The sequence below is a fragment of the Nannochloropsis gaditana genome (genome assembly GCF_000240725.1).
Source record: "Nannochloropsis gaditana CCMP526 unplaced genomic scaffold scaffold402, whole genome shotgun sequence".
NCBI lineage: Eukaryota > Eustigmatophyceae > Eustigmatales > Monodopsidaceae > Microchloropsis > Microchloropsis gaditana.
The window spans coordinates 16,406-27,218 of NW_005803551.1; the positions used below are offsets into that span (position 1 = coordinate 16,406).

At 57.5% G+C, this 10,813-nt stretch overlaps 2 protein-coding genes across 2 annotated transcripts; both read left to right on the forward strand.

The window, feature by feature from the left end:
* The first annotated feature begins 239 nt into the window (after window positions 1-239).
* On the forward strand, window positions 240-3,699 carry RRM1 (ribonucleoside-diphosphate reductase subunit M1). Its single transcript, XM_005854738.1, has 2 exons — window positions 240-2,996; window positions 3,177-3,699. Exons 1-2 carry the CDS (start codon window positions 360-362, stop codon window positions 3,462-3,464), a joined length of 2,925 nt encoding a protein of 974 aa, XP_005854800.1. The 5' UTR covers window positions 240-359; the 3' UTR covers window positions 3,465-3,699.
* Window positions 3,700-5,907: 2,208 nt separating this feature from the next.
* Window positions 5,908-9,428, forward strand: NGA_0355200 (uncharacterized protein; the record flags this gene model as incomplete). The annotated part of the gene is made up of 2 exons (XM_005854739.1): window positions 5,908-6,024; window positions 6,309-9,428. Coding segments are annotated over 2 exons (3,147 nt in total), but the record flags the coding sequence as incomplete, so codon positions are not given.
* Between the last annotated feature and the right edge of the window lie 1,385 nt (window positions 9,429-10,813).

The following is a 10,813-nucleotide window of genomic DNA, read 5'->3' on the forward strand; positions in this document are numbered from 1 at the left end:
ACTAATCGCTGGTGATGCGAGCACGGTCCCTCTGGCTTGCCCTCCCCGTCTTCCGGTTCCTTCCATTCGTCCCCCTCAATAAATTCTTTGTCCTCTTTGGGTCATTCACGCATGCCCGTTTTGCCAGCAAGGCTCCAACAAAATGTCTCTTGGCCACATGGCACGGTGTGAGTATGCGCACGATCTCATCCTGGGAATTTTCCTTCCTTTCTCGTGTACCTCCCCTCTCGTTCTGGCCTACCCCAGGCACGGCTAGCGGTGTAGAGAATGCTCCTGGGGGCCTCCAGCCCTCGAGAAGGCAAGAACTTTGAGTGAAGAAGGGCCATATTGCTATTTTCGCGGGGAAGAGGTCTAGGGCAATGGTAAGGGGCAACTCGCTCAAGATGCCCCGCCCGGTTCTACTTCTCGCCTTGGTTGCCTTAGGCTTGCTGCATATCCCGACTCACGCTGAGGCCCGACCACCCTTGGAATCCCCTCAATCGTCCCCTAGCATCCATTCAGATGCAGCACGAATGACGCATCGCAATGCTGCCGTAGGAGCTGCAGCGCATCGGATCCGAAAGTCCCATGTCAAAAAAGTGGAAGGGAGGACACCGACGATTGGCGGCTCTGACGTAGACGAGGATACCCCTCTCCCTGTCTCCACCATCCCAGCTGGCTCAAGCAGCAGTTTGGATTGGAAAGGTAGCCACAACGAAGGTATCAGCAGTGATTCTACGGGGGTGGACCGGGGCGAGGCCCCTTACATGCACGTGGTCAAGCGGGACGGGCGAAGAGAGCCGGTGGCCTTCGACAAGATCACGAAGCGCCTGCGCAGCCTTTGCAAGGGTCTGAATACAGACTACGTGGATCCAGGCCGTGTCGCCCAGAAGGTTGTTCAAGGCATGTATAACGGCGTTTCCACGGCCGAGCTTGACAATCTAGCGGCGGAGACGGCGGCCTACTTGAATATCGATCATCCCGACTACGCGCGGCTCGCAGCCCGTGTGTCCGTCTCCAACCTGCACAAAGAGACCAATCCATCGTTCTCGCAGACGATGCGCCAGCTCTACGACCATGTCGACCCCGCCACGGGTCACGCTGCCGGCTTCATCTCCGAGGAGGTGATGGCGCTTGTCGCGGCCCACGGCCCCACCCTAGACGCGGCCGTCCGACACGAGCGCGATTATTTCTTTGACTATTTCGGCTTCAAAACCATGGAACGAGCCTACTTGCTGAAGATCGGGCGCAAGGTGGTGGAGCGCCCGCAGTACATGCTTCTGCGCGTGGCCCTTGGTATCCATGGAGAGGATCTGCCCGCCGCCTTGGAGACCTACGAGCTCATGAGCAACAAGTGGTTCATCCACGCCTCCCCTACTCTTTTCCACGCGGGCACGCGTTTCCCGCAGATGTCCTCGTGCTTCCTCCTGGCCATGCAAGCGGACTCGATCGTTGGTATCTACGACACGCTGAAGCAGTGCGCCGTGATAAGCAAGGCGGCGGGGGGAATCGGCCTCTCGGTCCACAACATCCGCGCGCACGGCGCCTACATTAAGGGCACGAAGGGGACGAGCAACGGTCTGGTGCCCATGCTCAGGGTCTTCGACGTCACGGCGCGCTACGTGGACCAGGGGGGAGGCAAGAGGCCAGGGGCCTTTGCCATCTACCTGGAGCCGTGGCACGCGGACATCTTTGAAGTGCTGGACCTGCGGAAGAACCACGGAAAGGAGGAGGCGCGGGCCCGGGATCTCTTCTATGGACTGTGGATTCCCGACCTGTTCATGGAGAGGGTGGAGGAGGATAGGACCTGGTCCCTCATGTGTCCCGATCAGTGCCCCGGTCTCGCGGACTGCCACGGCCAGGCCTTCCGGGACCTATATTTAAAATACGAACGAGAGGGCCGAGTCAAGAAGACAGTGCGTGCTCAGGACTTGTGGTTTGCCATCTTGGACTCGCAGATTGAGACGGGCACGCCCTACATGCTGTACAAGGACGCTTGCAACCTGAAGAGCAACCAACAGAACTTGGGCACCATCAAGTCCTCGAATCTGTGCACCGAGATCGTCCAATACACGAGTGCGGAAGAGGTGGCGGTCTGCAACCTGGCGTCGGTGGTGCTACCCAAATTCGTTGTGCAGAAGGCGGGGACGGGGGGGAAGGACGACGGACAGGCCGCAGACCTTACCGCGCAGAGAGGGAAGAGGCCAGGGAGCAAGTCTAGACAGGAGCTGACATTCGACCACCAGGCCCTCTACAATGTGACCAAGGTAGTGGTGCGCAATCTGAACAAGGTCATCGACAGGAACCTGTACCCAGTGCCGGAGGCAGAGCGGAGCAATCGGAGGCACCGGCCCATTGGCTTGGGCGTGCAGGGCCTGGCCGACACCTTCATCAAGCTTCGCCTCCCTTTCGACTCTCCCGAGGCCCGGCAAACGAACCAAGAAATCTTTGAGACCATGTACTTCGCCGCCTCCGAGGCCTCCATGGAGCTTGCCAAGAAAGAAGGCCCCTACGAGTCGTACCCGGGGTCTCCCGCCAGTCAAGGGAAGTTGCAATTCGACCTCTGGGGCGTCACTCCCCAAAGCGGCCGGTGGGACTGGGCAGGTTTAAAGAAAGAGATTGCCCAGCACGGCCTGCGAAATTCCCTGCTTTTGGCGCCCATGCCCACCGCCTCCACGGCCCAGATCCTTGGGTACAATGAGTGCATCGAACCCTACACCTCGAACTTGTACGCACGGCGAGTGAAGGCAGGAGAGTTCATTGTGGTCAACCCGCACCTCTTGGAGGATTTGACTGCGCAAGGGTTGTGGACCCCAGCCGTACGCAATGCCCTGGTGGCGGAGGGGGGATCCGTTCAGAACATCCCGGGACTGCCGCAGGAGATGAAGGAGATCTATCGGACGGTATGGGAAATAAAACAGAAGTCATTGATCGACATGGCCGCAGACAGGGGCGCTTACATCGATCAGAGCCAGAGCCTAAATGCATTTATGGCGGAACCCGACTACAGCCGACTGGTGAGGGGGTGGGGGGAAATTGAGAGCTGGGGAGAGACGTGTGAGTTATACAGCCGGTAGTACAGGTTTTATGGGGATGATGATTCCAAGGTTATATTGAGGTTTCACTTGGGCCTAAAGCGTTCTGGCTCGGCCTGTATCTCACCCACTTCCCTCTCTCGCTTTACATGTTGTCATCAGACGAGCATGCATTTTTACGGCTGGAAGAGGGGTCTCAAGACAGGTATGTACTATTTGCGAACCAAGCCCGCAGCAAACGCCATTCAATTCACCGTCGACAGCCAACCGGTGCTGAAGAAGAGGAGGAAGAGTGGAGGGAGAAAGGGCGCAGTGGGGGAGATGGGTTCAAGCGAGGCAGGAGTGGCGGGTGGCAAGGAGGATAGTGAAGAAGATGGTGAAGACGAGGACGAGAATGGAGGGACTGCAGGGGCTTGCGGCGATGACGTGTGCCTTTCGTGCCAGGGGTGAATAGCGTGAGTAGATATTCGAATTATTCTGGGACAGTAAATGGTACGAGCCATGGAAAGCCCCTGATGGGACGGGCCAAAGTAAAGTACGCACGTCCGTTGGGAAGTTGTCGTTACGTCATGTGCAAACCTAAAAACACATCAAGACGCGCAGAGATCGATCCTGGTGTGTGTCCCTCATGTCCTTAGTTTGCGAATGAAAGTAGAAAATGCCAAAGTAAAACATATTCGAATACGCTTTCCATGCTGTTCATTCTCCTCCATCTCCCAAAGGTCTAAGGTCTGCGCATCAGGGAAAATCACTGTCGTCCTCTCAGCTCTCTTGCACCTGGCTCGTGAAATCGAACCCCTCCGTCGAACGAGGCTGTGGCTAGCTCAGGTTTTAAGGGATTGAAGGCCACGCACGACACCACGTCTGTGTGCGGGGGTGGCAGTCCCTTTACTTCCTCCTCCTGAGCCCAAGCCAGGGCGCACTGCTGTTCATTCTCAACTCTCTCTTCCCCCTCATCCACGTCGCAGGCCTCAACATGATCGAAGCCCGCTCTCATTGTGGTATGGACTACCTCACGTCCCTTCCTCAGGTCGTACATGTACGCGTTCCCGTCCTCGCTGCCCACTCCCAAGAAACGCATGCACGGCGAGAAGGCCACGCCCACTTTTTCTCTACGATTCACATGATCCACAAAGGAAGCGACCTTCGCCGCGCCTGCTCGCAGGTCCCACAGCGAGGCCGTATTGTCGGTGGCAGTTGTCGCAAAGAAGTCAAGGGCGCAGGGAGAGAGGGCGGAGGATGAGACGAAATGCGAAGCTTGCGGCACGGCCAGAGAGCGGACAGGCCGAGCGTGGGCATCAGGGACGACACGCATGAAGCTGCCCTGTGCGGCATCAAGGAGGGCTAAAGATCGGTCGGAGCACGCGGTAAGAACGAGAGGGGAAAGGGTCCCGTTCAGACAAGCGAAGGCGGTGACCTGCTGAGCGTGGTCATGCCTCCAAACGTGGACCGTCTGGGTCGTACTCTGGGGAGAGGGAGAAGCCGAAGCCTTCTTCACAGACTTGGAGGAGCTGGATGGATTATAGTTATGACGGATTAGGGCGTGCTCGTCCAAAGGTTCGACGAGATAGGTGTGCATCGAGAGTTGATTACGACAGGCCGTGAGGACAAATTTGTCAAGGTAAAAAAATGCTGCGGACACCGCCATTGAACTTGAAGGGGCTTGTGCATTAGCTGACATTGAGGCTGTGAACGATGTGGGCGCACTTTTCCAGCCACTGCGCCTCTTCCCAGAGAGTCCCGTGGTTGGCGAGACAGGACCGATGGGTGTAAGCAGGTCAATGCTTAGAACAGGTGTCGACCGGTGACTCGGCACGTTGCCAGGCACGTTGTGTGCTACGCCTAAGGTGAATATATGCGCCATTCCGTCGCCTGAGGCAGTTAATGTAAGCTCTTGACTATGGCTAATCGCAACAGAATTTGTGGTTGATTTGGAAGAAGAGAAGAAAAAACTTTGACGACGCCTATGGAAACTTCGCAGATCAAAGATCTGAGCCGTGCCATCCATGAAAGCCAGGCCCAGCAAATCACCTTTCCTGCTAAAGGTCATGTCGAGAACGGGAGAGTTTGGCGTGTTTGAAATAGGAGCAGGAATATCCATCCCGGAAGCATTCCACCGGGGAAAAATGGACGGATTATCATCGGTATCTATGGGATAGATGGGGAGTTCAAGATGCAAGGATGATCTTGAAACACTTTTTTGACATGTTTTCACATGTGACACTGGACGTCTTCCGTAGCCCGATGAGATAATTCGGGAATGGAAAACTATGGGCTTGTTCGTAACTCTTTTGTGGCTTGGTCGACAGATGTTCGTGCCTTGGAAAGAATCGTAGGCCAGCGTTTTTGACAATGATGAAGCAGGACATTGACGTCGAGACATTGATATTGTCGATCGTAGCGGTGAAGATTCGACTAATGGTGTGTGTTTACTTATGGCACCTTCACAAGGGAAGAACGAAAACATCTATATGGGCGTACACCAGTGCTGTGGGTGTTTGTGCGTCGCTGCATGCGTCAAAATAAGAGAAAACTAATAATTAAGCACATTCAAAAGGGCCATATCCTTTATCTCTTCCTATCTCACTGCACACTTTTTCGGAGTACTGGGAGTTTTGCCAGGCGGGAAGGGGTCCGTGTAGATAACTACCCGGATGTACCTCGTTCCTTCCCTCTAGGCCTCCCAACCGGTGCACAGTCTGTTCACTTTCGTGGTTGTGGCGGGAGCCATGCCTGATGGCACATTTGCGTGTCACAGCGTGAACACAAAAGTGAAACCAGAACGTTTTTTGCACCCACTTGCTATTCCAGTTGTATCTTTGGCTTGGCTTTTGCTGATCCGCATTCATGACACCCTGGCGTGCATACAAATGCTGCTGGGCTCGACTCCAGCTTTTCCTCTCTTCACTTCCCCGCTCATTTCATCTACTTTATTACTCATGCCCTCAGGCGTACGCCGCAGGCTGCCCGATTTCCACAAATTGATCCATCACCCCGGATTATGGACGAGGTAAGACATGTGGTAGAAGTCGATAGATATTTGGTTGAATAGGAGCAACGAGTAAAGATACGCTTGGTTGCAGCACGCCTAGTGGTGGGTGAGGCTAGCAATAGCCCATTCTCCACAAGCCACCATCCAGTGCATTGCATCGAACTCTATAGATCATACTCTGATAAGGTGACCAGCCTCTCTGTGCAGTGCAGAGTTGTAGGCTTTGAAATCTGGAGCAGGTCAGAGTCCAAATCGCCGCGAGAGAGCCGAGATAACCCTTATCCCCGTCCATATCCTTCTAGGCTCCGCACGACCATCACCATGCGCATCACCACCACCTGCATGAAAATTCATTGCATGAAGACGGTGAGGAGGACGGAGACGGGCTGGAGGAGGACATGCTACACCAGCACACGCGGCACCACCACCCTTTCTCCATGGAAGGCGTCGTGGAGGAGGACGAGCAACAGCATCATCACCAGTCTCTCTTGCCCGTCATGGAGGGCCCGGCGGAGGGCAGTTGTCTGAACGGTCCGCTGGGAGAGGGCGTGCACTCGGAAGCAGAGGATGACGAGGGGGGAGCAAGGGGGATGGGTGGAGGCGGAGGCACGGAGCTGCAGGGAGGAAACGGGGAGGGACGCCACGGGGAAGAGGAGGAGGAAGACTTGTCGGGGGTGGTAATTCTGGCGGATGACGGAGAAGGTGTGGGGGTAGCGTGCGAGAAAGGGCAGGAGAGGGGCCTTGGGCGGCACCCCCGGGGGCTGGAGGGGGGCCAGGGAGGCGGATCCACGGGTGTCAGCCTGGACCGCAGCCCCGACCACCACCATCAGCAGGAGGAGGAGGTCGCCTTCTACCCGGACATGGGCCAGACATCCCACATTCTGACGGAGGGCCGGGGAAAGGCAGGCACGGAGTTGCGACAGGAGACGCTGCCCCCTCCCCCCCCTTCGAGCGAGCGGCCTCTGCGGGACTCGGCCAAGGGCGCAGAGCCACGCCCGCAGGGGCCGCCGCGGGGTACACAGGCGAAAGAGCTTCCTCCTTCCGGCCCCCTTAGCCTCTCGAGTCACCCTCACTTCCATCCGTTGACCATGGCGGCCGCGCAGGAGCTGCACGTGACATTACCGCACATGCTACTGCACCCTCCTCCCCCCCTCGCTCACCACAAGCACGAGCACCCGCAGGAACAACAAGCACCAAAAACCTCGGTGCCGTCCTCTCTTCTGGGGTCGGCGGCGCCACACGGGGAGGACGGGAGGCAGAGAACCCGGACAGGGGAAGAAGGGGAAGACGGAGGTGTAGAAGCTGGTGGAGACCTCGCTCCTTCCCCCCTGGATCCCTCCCACGGCCAGGACGAGCACCCGCACCACGATCTCAAGATGGAAAATACCGTCCACATCGCTGCTTCTTCCTCTAGTGGACAGCCCACCTTCTTCAATGTCCCCTCTACCGCGCCCTCGTCCTCGGTCGGCCCGTCCGCCCCACCTCCTATGATCGACATGACTCACACCGCCGGGGGCCCGGCGTTTCCGGCTCCAGCGCCCGCGCCGGGACAACGGCAGCGGAAAGCCAACGGTCCTCGGGGCGCACCTGGTGCCGCCAATGCCCTCAAAGGTCTGAAAATGGGGTTTTGCACAGCGGACGGATGCAAGAAAGTGGCCATCTACGGGAAGGAAGGCGCCCGCGCCGAGTTTTGCAGCAAACATCGGAACGAGATGGAGGGCATGGTGGACCTGATCAATAGGAAGTGTGAGGCGGGCGCAGGCTGCCAGAAGAGACCGCACTATGGGTTCCGGGGACAGCGAGCCCTCTACTGCAGCGAGCACCGGCAGCCGAAAATGATCAACGTGACCGGGAGCCTCTGCGACTTTGGCGATTGTGTGAAGCGGGCTTCGTACGGATGGAAGGACCCTGCGGACCCGGGCAAGAAACGCCGGACCCGCTGCGCCGCCCACAAGGAGGCGGGGATGGTGGACGTGGCGCATCGCCTCTGCGAGGAGCCGGGCTGTCAGAAATCGCCCTACTACGGCTACCCGGACACGAAGCGGGCGCTCGTCTGCGCCGAGCACCAGCGGCCCATGATGGTGAGCATGTCGCGCCGGTGCCACGTGGAAACCTGCACCAAGCTCCCGTACTACGGCTACGAAGGCCAGAAGGCGGCTTCGTGCGCCGCCCACAAGAAGGACGGGATGCTGGACGTGGTGAGTAAGAAGTGCGCGGACCCGTCCTGCCGGACCCAGCCTTCCTACGCCTTCCTCGGGGAAGCCCCCCGGCATTGCGCCAAGCACCGCCTGGAGGGGGAAGTGAACGTGGTGTCCCGTCGGTGCGACGTGGAGGGATGTGGGAAGGTGCCCACCTATGGCGACCCGGGACTGCGCAAGCCGGTCCGGTGCCGGAACCACCGGGAGGAGCGCCACGTGAACGTGGCCCACAGACTCTGCGACTTTCCCGACGGCTGCTTGACGCAACCGTCCTTTGGGTTGGATGACGGAAAGGGCGCCACCCGGTGCACGAAGCACAAGGAGGAAGGGATGCGAGACATGAAGAGTCGTCGGTGCGAGGTGGATGGCTGTGTCAAGAAGCCCCTGTACACCCACGGGGGGGAAGGAAGCGATGGTGGCCGCGGGGAAGGGAAAGCCGTGCGGTGCGCGGAGCACAAGGAGGAGGGCATGGTCCCGGCCACCTCTCGGCAACGGAAGGAGCGGGAGGGGAAGAAGGAGGTGGCGGGAAGCGTGGAGAGCACGGGCGGGTCCTTGGCGCCCAAGATGATAAGCCTGGGTGCGACGGAGGCCCCGGGCGTGTCGGTGGCGGCCTTGAACCATGCCAGCGGCGGGAGCAAGCCCGGCGGGGAGGGAGGGGAGGGGGAAGGCGCGAGCACGGCGAACTCCATCCCCCCCTTGCCCTTGGTGGTGGACGGGACCCCGAACAGTGGGCCGGGGATGCCCTCGGCGTTGTTGCCTATGTCCGCGTTGGAGGAGGCGGCTCTGGCCCTGGGTGAGGAGGGTGGAGTTGGGGAGAGAGGAGGTGCAGGGGTACGAAAGCGTCCTAGAGGGGGGAAGACGAAGGTAGGGAGAGGCGGAGGAGGGAAACGGCGGGTACGGGAGAAAGGGCAAATGGAACAGCACGAGGAAGAGGATGAAGAGCATGAGGAGGAGGAGGAGGGAGGGAGGCAGGAAGGGGCTGTAGGGGGGGAGGAGGCCGCAGGCATGGAGGGAGAGAGCGGTATCAAACCACTAGCTGCGACCGGGCCCGTCGAGCCTCAGGATGAGGAGGCTGCGGCCCTGTCATTACAAGCGATAGGAGTGGTACCCACGGCTATGAGGCAATGGTTGTAAAGAAAGATGTCGAGGATGCTTGTGAAGCGTGTGCTGTGACGCATTTCGGAAAAGAAAAAGAAAACACATCGAGGCAATGCCATGTCAAAATCATGCTTGTCTGCCTGGCTGACAAAATCTTGGCACTCGTTGAAAAGAAAGGGAAATCGCAAAAACGAGACTGTACTTCGTCCGCACACATGATCTCTCATGGCCAAGCCTGTGTGTATCCCGTTGCCACTAGAACAGCCTACACCAGATATGGTCCTTACGTACACCTTGAATCGAGAATAAATTAATGAAATTGTTGAAATGACTTAAATCACACATACAAACCCCTACAGCATTGCGGTTGCGGGGTGATGGATCCGGGCCTCACGAAGACTGATCAAGAACGACGAGCGTCATCTTTTTAAAAGTATGCTTGCAACCCTGAACAAATAAAGGATGCTATAATGTGACGATGACAAGCTCATGGCTGACGCCCCCCCATGAAAGACAAAGCTCGTGAGTTGTCGATCAGATACGCGGGGTTTGAAGCATATTAGAATACCCGGCAACCTTCACACCCGGCTCCATCTGCGCCCAAGCCCTGCCTCTCTACTAGCACGACAGCACATCCCCATCAAGCTTCATTTCTCTCTGACGCGTATAATCGTGCTCGGGGCCAATGGCGGTCCTATCGAAGCTCCACTGGAGCCCTTGCACGTCTAAAACGAGGGGAGAGGTGTCACTGCTTGTGCGAAGCAACCCGCGCCGAGAATTTCATGGCTGGACTCCATCATTCCTAATAAATCCCATACCACGAATGCTTGCGTGGACATTGAAATATGTACACAGGCTTGAAAGTCATGGCAACAACCTTGTCCGCCAAGCGTTTGCGGAAGGAGCTCATTGCTTTGCAGCGGGACCCCGTCGAAAATATCACGGCACGTCCTCTGGAAAGGTAGGATGGCACACAGGATCCTCATACATGTTGAAGGCAATTAAAACATTGAGGTGAAGAGCGTGTCAATGCAGCGGAAGACATTTAGATTTACAATGTATCTCATCACCTGGCCTCGAAGGTCTACCGCCTCTAATGTCGACGTATTGAACCTTTGTTTTACACCAAACCACGCCCCCCCACCCCCCCAGTAACATCCTCGTATGGCACTACGTGTTAAAAGGCGCTAAGGGAAGCCCGTACGAAGGCGGCTACTACCATGGCAAACTTAAGTTTCCTCCTGAATACCCACTAAAGCCGCCATCCATCATGATGCTGACTCCCTCTGGGCGCTTCAAGCCTAACACACGTTTATGTCTGTCCATGTGAGTGGCACGCCGCTTTGCTGCTTCCTGCTGTCGCAATCCTCCCACCGGTCATTTTCCTTGTCCACAAGTTTGCAACACCTCATAAGCCATGCTTTCTTCACATCCCTTGCCTCCCGCCTGGTCGTTGTGCACTGAATTGTCTCCTGCCCTGCCTTCCTCCCTCCCTCCCTCCCTCCCTCCCT